This window comes from Peromyscus californicus, unplaced genomic scaffold, assembly GCF_007827085.1.
Source record: "Peromyscus californicus insignis strain IS unplaced genomic scaffold, ASM782708v3 Scaffold_15__1_contigs__length_86483966, whole genome shotgun sequence".
NCBI classification, from domain to species: domain Eukaryota; kingdom Metazoa; phylum Chordata; class Mammalia; order Rodentia; family Cricetidae; genus Peromyscus; species Peromyscus californicus.
Window position 1 is genome coordinate 80,431,952 of NW_026294447.1, and position 12,752 is coordinate 80,444,703.

Below are 12,752 nucleotides of genomic sequence, written 5' to 3' on the forward strand. Positions count from 1 at the left end.
TATTCATGTATTCAAATGTTTGATGCATTTATCACTTAGACACCTCCCTCCATAGTTCTGTTTTTTTTTTCTAGAAGTACTGAATAACTGATTGCATGAGTTATAAAAGTCCCCTGGAAATGTTGTTTAAGAAAGCCCCATTGCCACACCCATTGACACCTCCATTACCCTAGTGAAATCAATGCACAGGGCAGAAGTTTTGGATGGGATCCTTCAACTAGTTCCACATTTCCCAGTTTCCACCAGGCAGTCCAAGCCCTGTGTTGTGGCTGCCACCTGTGGCTCTTGCTGGGTCACCTGCTTTAGACCTAACATAAGTTAAGGGTCACGTAAACCTGCACTGATAATTTTCCATTTGTTAAAAAGGTCCAGAGAGCTAAACCTGGTATTGAGTGTCTTATTTTGCTTACTAAAGGAAGCTTGCACCCAACAAGAAACACTATGCTTTTTTAAAGTTATGGTGTTAGAGAGAAAAGGGAAAAGCAGCCTGGACCATCCCCAACACTGTCCTCTTACCCATCAGGGCCCTTACTGGGCAAGTATGAAAGAGCAAGACTGACAACACTGAGGCCCTGGGGTTCAGGGAGGCCATCAGAAGGAAAAGTATATTTTCTTAGGTGCTAAATATGTGTGTAACAGATGGTGGTCAGTCACCCAAATAACTATGGGACAATCAATGAAAGACACGTAGCTCTTGTCAGGCTCACCCAGTGCATGAACAGGAGCACCTGAGACATGTTGCTGTGGGTCAAGGATGACCACTGGAGAGCCAAGCAGATGGACTAGTAATCAGGTCAACTTGTGGAGTAGTTGGACTGGCATAGGGTCCTTTGAGCAAACTTCAGGACAGTTCTGAAGAGGGATAAAAAACGATAGAGTATGATTATCCCTGCAGGTGTACAGCCATATCTGACTTCAGAGATGTCCCAATCATTTATATACACTTATTATTCTTTTTAGGTTCTTCAGCTGGGATCAGACATCCTTCCTCAGTATAAACAAGAAGCGCCAAAGACGCCACCACACATCATTTTACACTACTGTGCTTTTAAAACTACCTGGGATTGGGTGATTTTAATTCTTACCTTCTACACCGCCATCATGGTTCCTTATAACGTTTCCTTCAAAACAAAGCAGAACAATATAGCCTGGCTGGTGCTGGACAGTGTGGTGGACGTTATTTTTCTGGTGGACATCGTTTTAAATTTTCACACGACTTTTGTGGGGCCTGGTGGAGAGGTCATTTCTGACCCAAAGCTCATAAGGATGAACTATTTGAAAACTTGGTTTGTGATCGATCTGCTGTCTTGTTTACCTTATGACATCATCAATGCCTTTGAGAATGTGGATGAGGTAAGTTTTTTGCTTTTGGTTTTGGAGCTTTGGGGAATCAAATGTTTTGAAAACAAGAGAGTAAAAGGATTCCACAGATGATAAAATGTTCTTTTCAGTACTCCTGTCTGAGTTACCACCCTGATATTATTATGCATGTGCCATAAATTGTAGCTGACTTTCTTTTTTTTTATTGCTTCTGTTACCATTTCTTTTTTTTTGTATTTTTTTTTATTTTATTTTACAATACAATTCAGTTCTACATATCAGCCATGGATTCCCTTGTTCTCCCCCCTCCCCTTCCCCCCAGGCCACCCCCCATTCCCACCTCCTCCAGGGCAAAGCCTCCCCCGAGGACTGAGATCAACCAGGTAGACTCAGTCCAGGCAGGTCCAGTCCCCTCCTCCCAGGCAGAGCCAAGCAACCCTGCATAAGCCCCAAATTTCAAACAGCCAACTCATGCAATGAGCACAGGACCGAGTCCCACTGCCTGGATGCCTCCCAAACAGATCAAGCCAATCAACTGTCTCACCCATTCAGAGGGCCTGATCCAGTGGGGGCCCCTCAGTCATTGGTTCTTAGTTCATGTGTTTCCATTCGTTTGGCTATTTGTCCCTGTGCTTTATCCAGCCTTGGTCTCAATAATTCTCGTTCATATAAACCCTCCTCTTTCTCGCTAATTGGACTCCCAGAGCTCCACCCAGGGCCTAGCCGTGGATCTCTGCATCCAGATCCCTCAGTCATTGGATGGGGTTTCTAGCACGACAATTAGGGTGTTTGGCCATCCCATCACCAGAGTAGGTCAGTTCGGGCTGTCTCTCGACCATTGCCAGCAGTCTGTTGTGGGGGTATCTTTGTGGATTTCTGTGGGCCTCTCTAGCACTTTGCTTCTTCCTATTCTCATGTGGTCTTCATTTACCATGGTCTCCTATTCCTTGTTCTCCCTCTCTGTTGTTGATCCAGCTGGGATCTCCCGCTCCCCCAAGTTCTCTTTCCCTCGACCCTTGCCCTTCATTTCCCCCACTCATGTCCAGGCTGTTCATGTAGATCTCTTCCATTTCTCCGTCTGACTTTCTTAAATGAACTTTTACCTATGTTTTCCCCATGATTTCTGGCTGAAAAAGTGAACTACTAGAAAAATGACTATGGTTGGCAGTTGTGATTGGAGGAAGACAGAAGGAACAGAAAGCTAGAGGAGGAGCAGGAAGAGCAGAAAGAGGAAGAGGAGGAGGGGAAGAGGAAGAGGGGAAGAGGAGCAAGTGGAGGAAGAAGAGGAAGAGGAGGGTCATAGGAGGAGGAAGATAAAAATGGAAGCATTTGAAGTCAAATATAGTTCACAACCAGATGATGAGTTTAGGAAACAAAGATGCATTTTCTTTGAAAGACAGCCATTTTGGAAACTTCATGCCCTTACAAACCTTGTGACTTCTTCACTCAAGGCACAAATGGTGGCAGTGTTAAGAGGTAACATAAAAACCAACGTATCTTCATGAAGAAGTAGTTTTGATTTCTGCTTTTGCTTTAAATTCCTTATGAATGCAGTTGTAGGTAGAAAGTGTAATTGATGACTTCTGATGATTGACCTCACTCAGGGTTATGCTCTATGGTGTTTATGAAAATAGGAATATTTAAACCATGTCCAATCTTCAAACATCCCTTCACTCACAGCCTCTTCTCTCTGACTTAAGGGTGGATGACTTATCAATTATTATAGCAAGCTGGTGGAATGAAACCAATAATAAAACATAAATCAGGCAGCCTAAAATATCTGTTATTAAAATGTTTTAAAAATAATAATGTTACCGTGTTGCTTTCCCTAAAGATTCTCCAGTGTCTTGCTAGACCACTCCATTGGAAAGTTCTCCACTGGGCAGTCTTCACTGTGGTTGTTGTTCATGTATGCTGGGAGCAGACTGAATCCTTTCTTTGATGACTTTGGAATCAATTTTCTCTTTCAGCCAAGTACATTGATATTTAAACTTATCTTCCCCCAATTAAATGTTGACTTTTTATTTTGATACTTTACACATAACTATTATTTTATGGAAAAATTGATGAGTGATATCAATTATCTAATTTTAGTTTCTGCATACATCAAGCTGTTAAAAGTATATTTATTTCTTTCAAAATTACCTTCTGGAGAGAATTAGAAGGCGCTGACTTTGAAAATGCCAACAATAGGATAAAAGGCAATAAGCATTAGTCCATTTCCCACATGGAATTTTACATAAGCATATGATGGTTTAAGTTACTTAGAACATAGGCATAAACATTCTAATAAAACCATCAGTCATGTGTGGATTTGAATGAAGTTGATCTCACAGAAGTAGAGAGTGGAATGATGGGGCTCTGGGGTGTTTGGGAAGATGTTGAACTAAGACTACAAAATTTCAGTCAGTCAGAAGGGTTGAGTTCAAGAGGTCTGCTGTGCTATGACCACTATGACACAGTTAAAAATATACTCAATTCTTAAAACGTGCTCAAAGACTGGGTTGATACAAGAGAGTGGGGGTCTATTAGTCAAGTTTGTGTTACTCTAACAAGATACCTAGACAGATTCGTTATAAAGGCAAGAGTTTATTCCATTCATAGCTTTGGAAGTTCAAGAACAAGATTCAGAAGCCCCATCTCTTTGTGTCTCTGAATCTAGGAATTGGTGGGAGCATGTGGTGGCACGTGCAGCCCTGCCTTACCCCAGAAATATAGAAAGAGGGTATAAGCAGGCCCTCCAATCCATTTTGAGGCACACCCCCAGTGGCTTGAGTGCTTTCCTTTAGTCCCTATCTCCTAAAGGCCCACAGTACCACCCTGGTGAAGAAGCCCATAAATATAGGTCTTTGGGGGATGGTCAACATCCAAACCACAGCAGGGAGTAAGTGTTCTCAACACAAAATCGATGATGGATAGAGGCAAGACATGTATTAATTAGCTGTATTTAGTCATTCCATGATGTCTATATAAGTCAGAGCAATATGTACACCTTAAAAAAGTGTGACTTAAAAAAGTGTGACTCAATCCACAGAAAAGAGCATAAGTAAAGCCATTCCACAATAGTGAAATGTATCTATGATTACAAGCTTGATTGTGTCCAAATACGCCAACATAGAACTATTTTAAAGGACACTTGGTCTCATTCATCCTAAGGACAGTGTAGTGTAGCCTACTCCGAGATCCCATTTTCAGTCATAATCCTGAAAGGTCAGAGCTGTATTACAAACACCAGGTCGGTGAGTGTGGTGGCCGAGGAGGTCTGCTGCTCGTATTTCCCTTCACTGTACAGTGTGCGCAGCAATGTCCTGGGCTAAGCTCTGGCTTGGAAAGCCGGTTGTTCCCACGTGTTTCAAGCTCAGAATTCAGAGGTGTTGCCTTGGTCTCTTGAAGCTGGCCACAGTGCGAATACTTCGACTGTGGAAAGCGAGAAGAGCGGGAGCTCAAGCCCCTCCCCTTTAACTCTTTGTGCAGCCGGTAGCTAGAAGCAGACAACACACCACTCAACACAATTGTCCGAAGGTGACTGTTTTGGGGTCTGTTGGAGTGTCCCCCTGAAGCCACGTTTTCCCAAAGCTGCTCCCAGCTGGTGACTAAGTATAGAGGGAGGTCTTTCATGAGAAGCATCCGTGGGGCAACTTTTGTTTTGTTGATTATTTACTGTTGAGATTGTATGTTAGCCGCCATTTCTCCTTTCCCTTTCCTCCCTCCAAACCCTTCCATACACCCACCCTTGCTCTCCTTCAAGTTCATGGCTCTTTCTTCCCTCAGTTGTTATTGCTTGCACATATGCATTTGGACGGCTTTTGTTCCGGTGCTCTCTCTTCCTGTGCTGCATTCTGAACTCTCCCTTGCCAAATTATCTGTTCACTCTTTTATGGGTGCCAGATCTGCGTTGTTTTACACCTACCTCTGTCTTTTCTAGCCCCCAGACATTTTATCTTAATCAAATTCTTGCACAGATTACTCTGGCTTGGCACCTGCTCCTTCCAGGACCTGAAAAGACAAAGCAGTGTGGGACCAGTCACTGTCACACATTGCTCCAGGGAGTGTAAATAGGTATAGCCTCTGTGAAGCACAGTCAGCAATATCTTATGGAAAAAAGAACAACTCTAGAGGGAATGACTTAAATTGTTTAGGAGGTCTGTTTATTTGTTATACTGTGTTTCCACGACATTGAGGAACACAACTATCTCTCTTCCCTCTGGGGTTTCAGCTTTAGGCTTCATCTTTGGCTTCTCATCCCGGAATCTGAGCTTTCAGACTCCTTTCTTATCTGCTCCATTGCCATCAACTTATTCTCATATAGGTAGGTCATCCTTTTGGTTCAATGAACATTGAGTGATTATAATCAATAGACTCTTTGTAGCTGAAGCATCCGACAGCATCCTGTGGTTACTTTTCCTTCTCTGTCCTTTCTGTTCTTCCCAAGGGTTGCTCATTTCTATGTACTTATCAGAAGTTCAAGTGTCAAGTTATCCATCCACTCCTGTTTAAATGTCCCCGTACTGTACCAATGCAAGAGCTATCCATTCACCATCATGGATTTAAACAAATGTCTCTTCATTTTCCTGCCCAATCAAGAGTTTTTGGCTTGCTGCAGTATTCTTGGCTTAAAGTAATTTTCCTTCAGGCATTTGGAAGATATGATACCACTACATTCTACCTTTCCATGGTTCCATTTAAGAAACTAGAAACCATTGTAGTTTCTGATCCTTTACATGTGACCTGTTTTTTCTTTGTAGAGGCTCAATGTATCTACTGTGTCCCAAGATTTAGAAACTGTCTGATGAATGTGCCTTAGCATGGGGCCCTTTTCATACATTTTCATGGATATTGACAAAGTGGCCTTCTTCACTCTCAAAAAGTGTGCTTTACAATTTATTTTTTATGATGTACCTCCCTCTTTTCTGGTTTCCTCCATTTTCTCCGTTCTGAAACACTTTTTGTTTAAATATGTTGAACAAGCCCTGTGATTTCCCTGTTTATTCTCAGCTGCTTTCCAAATCATCATCTCATTGCTGCATTCCGGGAAATTTCTTTATCAGTATTTTCTAACTCTCGTTGACCATAATAATGCCTTTTTGCCTGACACTAATGCAGCTAAATTTGCTTTTGCATCGTTCGTGTGCACTTGGCATGTATATTGCTATATTTAATGTTCTGTAATTGTAGATTATTACATTCAATGTATATTTTATGAAGACTAGATAGATTCTGAGAGTGTTCACACTGTGCAGTTTAATTTATTCATATTTACTGTGATTAAATGCACCCTGACTTATTTAGAGTGGTATATTTTCCATTTTATATGCTTTTCTTTTTTGTACTGCTTCCTTTGAACTTTACTCTTTTCTGTGTGGACTGAGGTTTCTCTCAATTCATCGGACCCTTTCTAATGGATTGAATATATCCCTCATAATCTATGACTCTTACATTTTTACATCAGCATTTGACTTAAATCCCAAAGCTTGTGAGAATCTTTACCTCTCTCCCAAATAACACAAGGACTTCTGTCCGTCTTCTGTAACGTTTTAAAGACTTACTCATCTTATTATTTTATACGCATGAGTGTTTTGCCTGCATGTACACATGTACACTGCAGTGTTTGCACCTGGTTCCTGTGGAGGTCAGAACAGGACATCAGATGCTGTGGGATTGGAGTTGTAGATGGTTGTGAGCCACTCTATAGTTGCTGGGAATTGAACCTGGGTCCTCTGCAAGAGCAACAGGTGCCTTTACCCGCTGAGCCATCTTTCCAGCCCCTGTTCTCTTTCTTTAGAATTAGTGTACTATATTTTGGTTCCACATTGTTTTCTCCTCTAATTGTGTTGTTCTTTCACCCTGTTGTCAGCACAGTCTACATGTCCGTCTCTTTCCTTCTTGCACTGTATTTAACGCATCCCTGGCCTCCCCCTGATTCAGCTCTTGAAGATGTGGCTCTCTGTTAACTGTTCATTACATAGCATCCAGCTTTTGCTTTCAGGAAGCTTTCTCTTTCTTGGCATCCATCTCAAAACTTCAATTTAGCACCTTCATATTTCGTCTTCACTGTGTACCCGTGTGTACGCTAAAGTGGTCAAAATTATTTTAATTTTATTATTAGTCTTTGGATGATCTGGAGTCTTCTGCCTAGTCTAGGACATGCTTTCTTCTCAGCCTTGCCTTTCTTTCTCACAAGGCGGTTATAAGGATTACGTGTGGGAAGACACTAATGAGTTTCACTTGAAAGATTCTGCAAGTCTGAGAGGCAACTGTGATTTCATTTGTTGGGTTTCCTCTGTATGATTTCGGTGTAAATCCTGGGGTGGTGAAGAATATGTCCCCACTGTATTTCTTCACTGCATGGATGTGCGCTGACGACATGAATAGGGTGGTGTTGCTGAGGTCTCGTGAATTCTACAATGACTTAAAGATGGAACTTAGGCAGGAGGAACCACACCAGCAAGTGGGGACTGGGGAATAAGAGAGAGTACGAGTCTGAAAATTCCAGTTTAATCATTTATTTCTGTACGTGGGCAGAATGACTTTAGGGAGCTTAGGGACACTTTATTTTCAAGACTCTTGATACTCTCTCTGAAGATAAATTAGATTTATTAGAAATTTGTGAACTGGATACGTGATTTTTAAAGAAAACTATGAGACAGAAAAGACAGAGCCCATTACAGAAAGCTTCTGGTCTGAAAATGAGGAATATAAATTTTCTAAAAATTGTAAATGGAGGATAAAAGATATTCTCTCATGAATCCTAAGAATAGAATCAAGCTCATTTGTAGTGAGCATTTGAACCAGCACTAGGGGTCTAGAGTACTTGATTTGGGGATGTCAGGAGAGCTGGTGTAAATAAAGTACATAGAGATTGGGTCTGTAGACAACACACTGGTCAGTAGCAAGGGGGCTACAGGGATGGGATGATGGTATGTGATATGACTACATGGTAAGCCTGAAAAGTGGGTCAGAACAAGGCAAAAGGAAAAAGACCACTCATGCCCTGATGCTGAAGGGAAATTGGAGGAACTGGTAATGGCTAAGTGGAAATCGATAAAAATTTTAACTTTTAGAACCCTCCTTTTGAAAACAGTGTCTGAATTATTAGTTGTTCATAATTATGCTTGTCAAATTGCCACATAAAGATTTCACGTTACCTCATACATTTAAAATTGTAATTTTACCTTTAGTCATCATAATAAGAATTTAGAAACCAGAAAAGGGTAATCATGCTTGTAGTTGCTAATGAGTTTTGTCAGACTTGAAGCTCTCTGTCCCTTTTGCTGCTTCAGATCTTCTGCTGGGAATAGCAATGGTGGACGCCATTATTTATTCAACAGATTGCTATTATTTTTTTTTTTTTTTTTTTTTTTTTTTTTTTTGGTTTTTCGAGACAGGGTTTCTCTGTGCAGCTTTGCGCCTTTCCTGGAACTCGCTTTGGAGACCAGGCTGGCCTCGAACTCACAGAGATCCGCCTGGCTCTGCCTCCCGAGTGCTGGGATTAAAGGCGTGCACCACCACCGCTCGGCTGATTGCTATTATTTTTAAAATTAAAACAGATCATTGAGTGTAATGTTTGAGAGGACTGGGAAGGGATTGCATTCAGTTTCTTCTGTATTAGTTCTTCTGCCATTAACTCCTAATAGTCGTTGTACACTGTACTGTGCTGTATGAAGCTATTTTTAAACAAATAAGTACTACATGCTGAAGAATTCCCCCTTTGCCGCTTTCCTCCTCCCATGAGTCATCTTTATTTTCCTAGTTTGTTTCTACTTTCATGTCTTATGAACATACAGGATTTTATGTATGTGTATACAACAAAGGAACCATAAATAAGAGAAAACACACAGTATGTGTCTTTATGAGCTGGCTCAATTAACTTAAAATGGCTATTCCCAATGCCTCCATTTTTTTTCTAAAGGACATAACCTTGTTCTGAATAGCTCAAACAAATTTCATGTGTTCATGTACCACATTTTCTTTACCTGTTCCTCTGTTGTTGGACACCTGAGTTGATTCTGTAACTTAACTGCTGTGAATAGAGAGGATGAAATGAACATTTATGTACAAGTTTCTCTTTAATATGGTGAATTGGAGTCCTTTGGGTATAGTTTGGTCATATAGGAGATCTATTTTTAGTATTTTGAAGAAACTTCATACTGGTTTTCAGAGCGGCTGGACTAGTTTACATTTCACCAGCATTGTGAAAGGGTTTCCTTTTGTCCACATCCTCACAATATTTGGTTTTTTTTCTTGATGACTACCATTCTGAGTAGGATGAGCAGATCTCAGTGTTGTTTTAATTATTTCTCTGATGAGGCTGAATATTTTTCTAGTGTTTATTGGTCATTTGTATTATATCTTTTGAGACCTGTCTATTTCATTAGCTGATTTATTGATTGTGTGATTTGAATTTTTCATATTTAGCTTTGTAAGTATATATTATATATATGTACATATATACTTACATATATATTCATATCTTCAGTACTAGTCCCTTGTTATATGTATAGCTAGCCAAGATTGCTCCATTCAGTACTAGGTGTATTTAGGTTATTAATTTTTTGATTTTATGAGTAGAAGTTTTCAAATTTTGAGATTCCATTTGTCAATTGTTGGTATTATTTATGGAGTAACTGGAGCTTTGCTAAGAAAGTCCTTGCCTATACCTGAATCTTGAAATGTTTCGCCTAATTTTTTAAAACATTTTTCAAGTTTCAACTCATACATTAAGGTCTTTGCTCTATCTGGAGTTTAGTGAGAGATAGGGAGGGATCTAACTTCATTCTTCTACATGAAGAAGTACTGTTTTCCTAACATCAGTTGTTAAAGAGACTCTTCTCCCCATATATTTTTGGCATATTTGTCAAAAATCTTATGGTTCCCTCTTCTGAAATGAAAAACAACAACAACAACAAAAAAACCCCAGAAGACCAGGGAGTTTGCTGTACAATTGTGTCTCCCAGTTAACCTCAGAAAGAAGTTACACACTAATGGCTCACCAATATGAACCCCCAAATGTGAGCCAAACAAGGGTGATCCCAGTGAACATGCCAAGCTGGGTGGGAAATGCTCATGAGACCTCAATGCACACCAAGAACAATAGGCAACAGAGGAAAGCTGGGAGAGGAGAGGTGGTCTTCCCCAGGGAAGAGCACACTAATTGGTTGTCTAATGCCAATTGGTCAACCCAAAAACATACATACAAGGAACACTATAGAACGCTATAAGGATTCAATAGATTATACATTATATATACATGTATACATAATACATATATATTCCCATACACATATTTGCATATACATATATGCATGCAATAACAATTAGTGAGTAAAGAGGCCATAAATTTGAAGAAAAGTGGTGAGGGATATACGAGAGAGTTTGGCAGGAGGAAAGGGAAGGAGAAAACGTTGTAATTGTATTATAATCTCAAAAAAATCATGTGGTTGTAGCTATGAGGGTTTATATCTGGGTCCTTTGCTGAGTTCTATTGATCTATATCTCCAATTTTTATCTAAAAATCTATTCTGATTATTTATTTTTTTTACTATGGTTCTGTAGTTTCATTCAAAATCAGAATGATGGTACTTCTAGCATTGTTCTTTTTCCTTAGGATTGCTCTGGATATTGGGATCTTTTGTGCTTACATGTGAATTTTAAGATTTTTTTTCTGTCTGTTTCCTTAAAAATTGGTATTGGATCTTTGATGGGGATATTATAGATTGGTAGACTGATTTAACTTTATTAAATCAGTGGCTTAGCTTGGTCTGTTTCCAACAGGTTGGTAAGTTATAAGTTTTCGTTCCAGAGGTTGTAAACACAGGGTGAAGGGATTAGTGTGTGTGTGTGTGTGTGTGTGTGTGTGTGTGTGTGTGTGTGTGTGTCCGTGCATGTGTGTGTATGTGTGTGTGTGTGTGTGTGTGTGTGTGTGTGTGTGTGTGTGTGTGTGTAGGTGGTGGTGAAGGTCTTATTGCAGTGTCTCACATGGCAGAATGTTGGAGACACTGACTTACATATGTGACATTAGTTATTCATGAGATGGAGCACTCAGGAACTAAAAGCCTCCCATTAGGTATCCTTTCTCAACGTTGATGCATTGAGGAATATGTTTTAACATGTAGGGAACAAATCACTGAGCATTACTCAGTCCTTTCTGCTATTTCCCAGTGGATGACACCATATTGACATTCACTCTTAAGAAGTTTCATAGCTAAGCTTTTAAGGATGTTTATAAAATAGACTTTTTCAAAGAACAGTTTGGAGTCATAGCAAAATTGAGGGAGAAGTACAGAGGTTTCCCATACATCTGTCCCCTTATACATACAGATTCATCCACTGTCAGAGTCCCACACCAGCACGTACATTTATTACAGTTGGTCAACTTGGATGGGCACACCACACTGCCACTCAAAGCTTGCGTTTACCTGAGGGTTCAGCCTTTGTTTAGTGTGTGCTGCTGGTTTTGATGGTGTATAGGGACAAAAATACACTTTTCAGTATAGGCATTTGGTTTCACTGTCCTGAAAGCCGTCTTTGCTCTGCATCTTCGTTCATTCTTACCTATAAACTCCTCACAATCATCAGTCCTTTAGGGGTCTCCATAGTGTTGCCATTAAACACAATGACATATAATTGTGCCATATAATTGGGACCAATGGTTGGCTTTCTGTGTTATCTCCTTTCTCATAGTAACAGGCATTCAAAGTTCCTCTGTGGGATTTCAAGTGTCGATAGATAGCTCATTCTTAGTGCTCAGTAATGTATCATTGTCTAGATGCGTGCAAATTTATTCACCAACTGAAGGATATCTTGAATGCTTCCCAGGTTTTCCAGTAATGAGACAGTCTGCTGCAAATGTTTGTGTGCAGATTTATATGCAGATATAAACTTCCAGCACATTCAAGTCAGTCAGTGCAGAGGAGCAAGATTGCTGCATCATATGGTGCATACTTAGTTTTGTGAGAAACTACCCAACTTTCTGTCAAAATGACTGTACATTCCCATCAGCAGTGGATGAGATGGGAGTCTGTTGTCCCTTCTCTTTGTCAACATTTGTTAGATTTAGTATTTGGATTTTTGGCTATTTGATTGGATCTATGATGCGAGATATTTTACTTTGTAGTTACCTAATAACATAATGATGCTGAGCATTTTTGCAAATGCTTAAGTGTGATCTGAATATTTTCTTCAGTAAGTTATCAAAAATATACTTTATTCATTTATTAATTAGTTTTTTAAAAAAAACATTTGAGACAGAGTTTCAAGGTAGCTTAGGTTGGCCTTGAGCTCACTATGTAGAGGAGGCTGGTTTTGAACTCCTGATCCTCTTGTGTCCAACTCTTAAGTACTGAGATTATAAGTGTGTACTTCCACATCTAGCTAGGGTTTTTTTTTTTTTTTTTTTTTTTTTGAGTTTTAGGAGATCCTTGTTTTCTTTTAGG

At 39.9% G+C, this 12,752-nt stretch overlaps 1 protein-coding gene across 3 annotated transcripts in view; it reads left to right on the forward strand.

The window, feature by feature from the left end:
* The window catches only part of Kcnh5 (potassium voltage-gated channel subfamily H member 5), a 405,914-nt gene that overhangs the window by 57,599 nt on the left and 335,563 nt on the right, over positions 1-12,752 (forward strand). For all 3 annotated transcript variants that reach the window (XM_052739582.1, XM_052739583.1, XM_052739581.1), the window contains exon 6: positions 961-1,353. In XM_052739582.1, the coding sequence (XP_052595542.1) occupies positions 961-1,353 (393 nt within the window). The remainder of the gene's footprint in view (positions 1-960; positions 1,354-12,752) is intronic.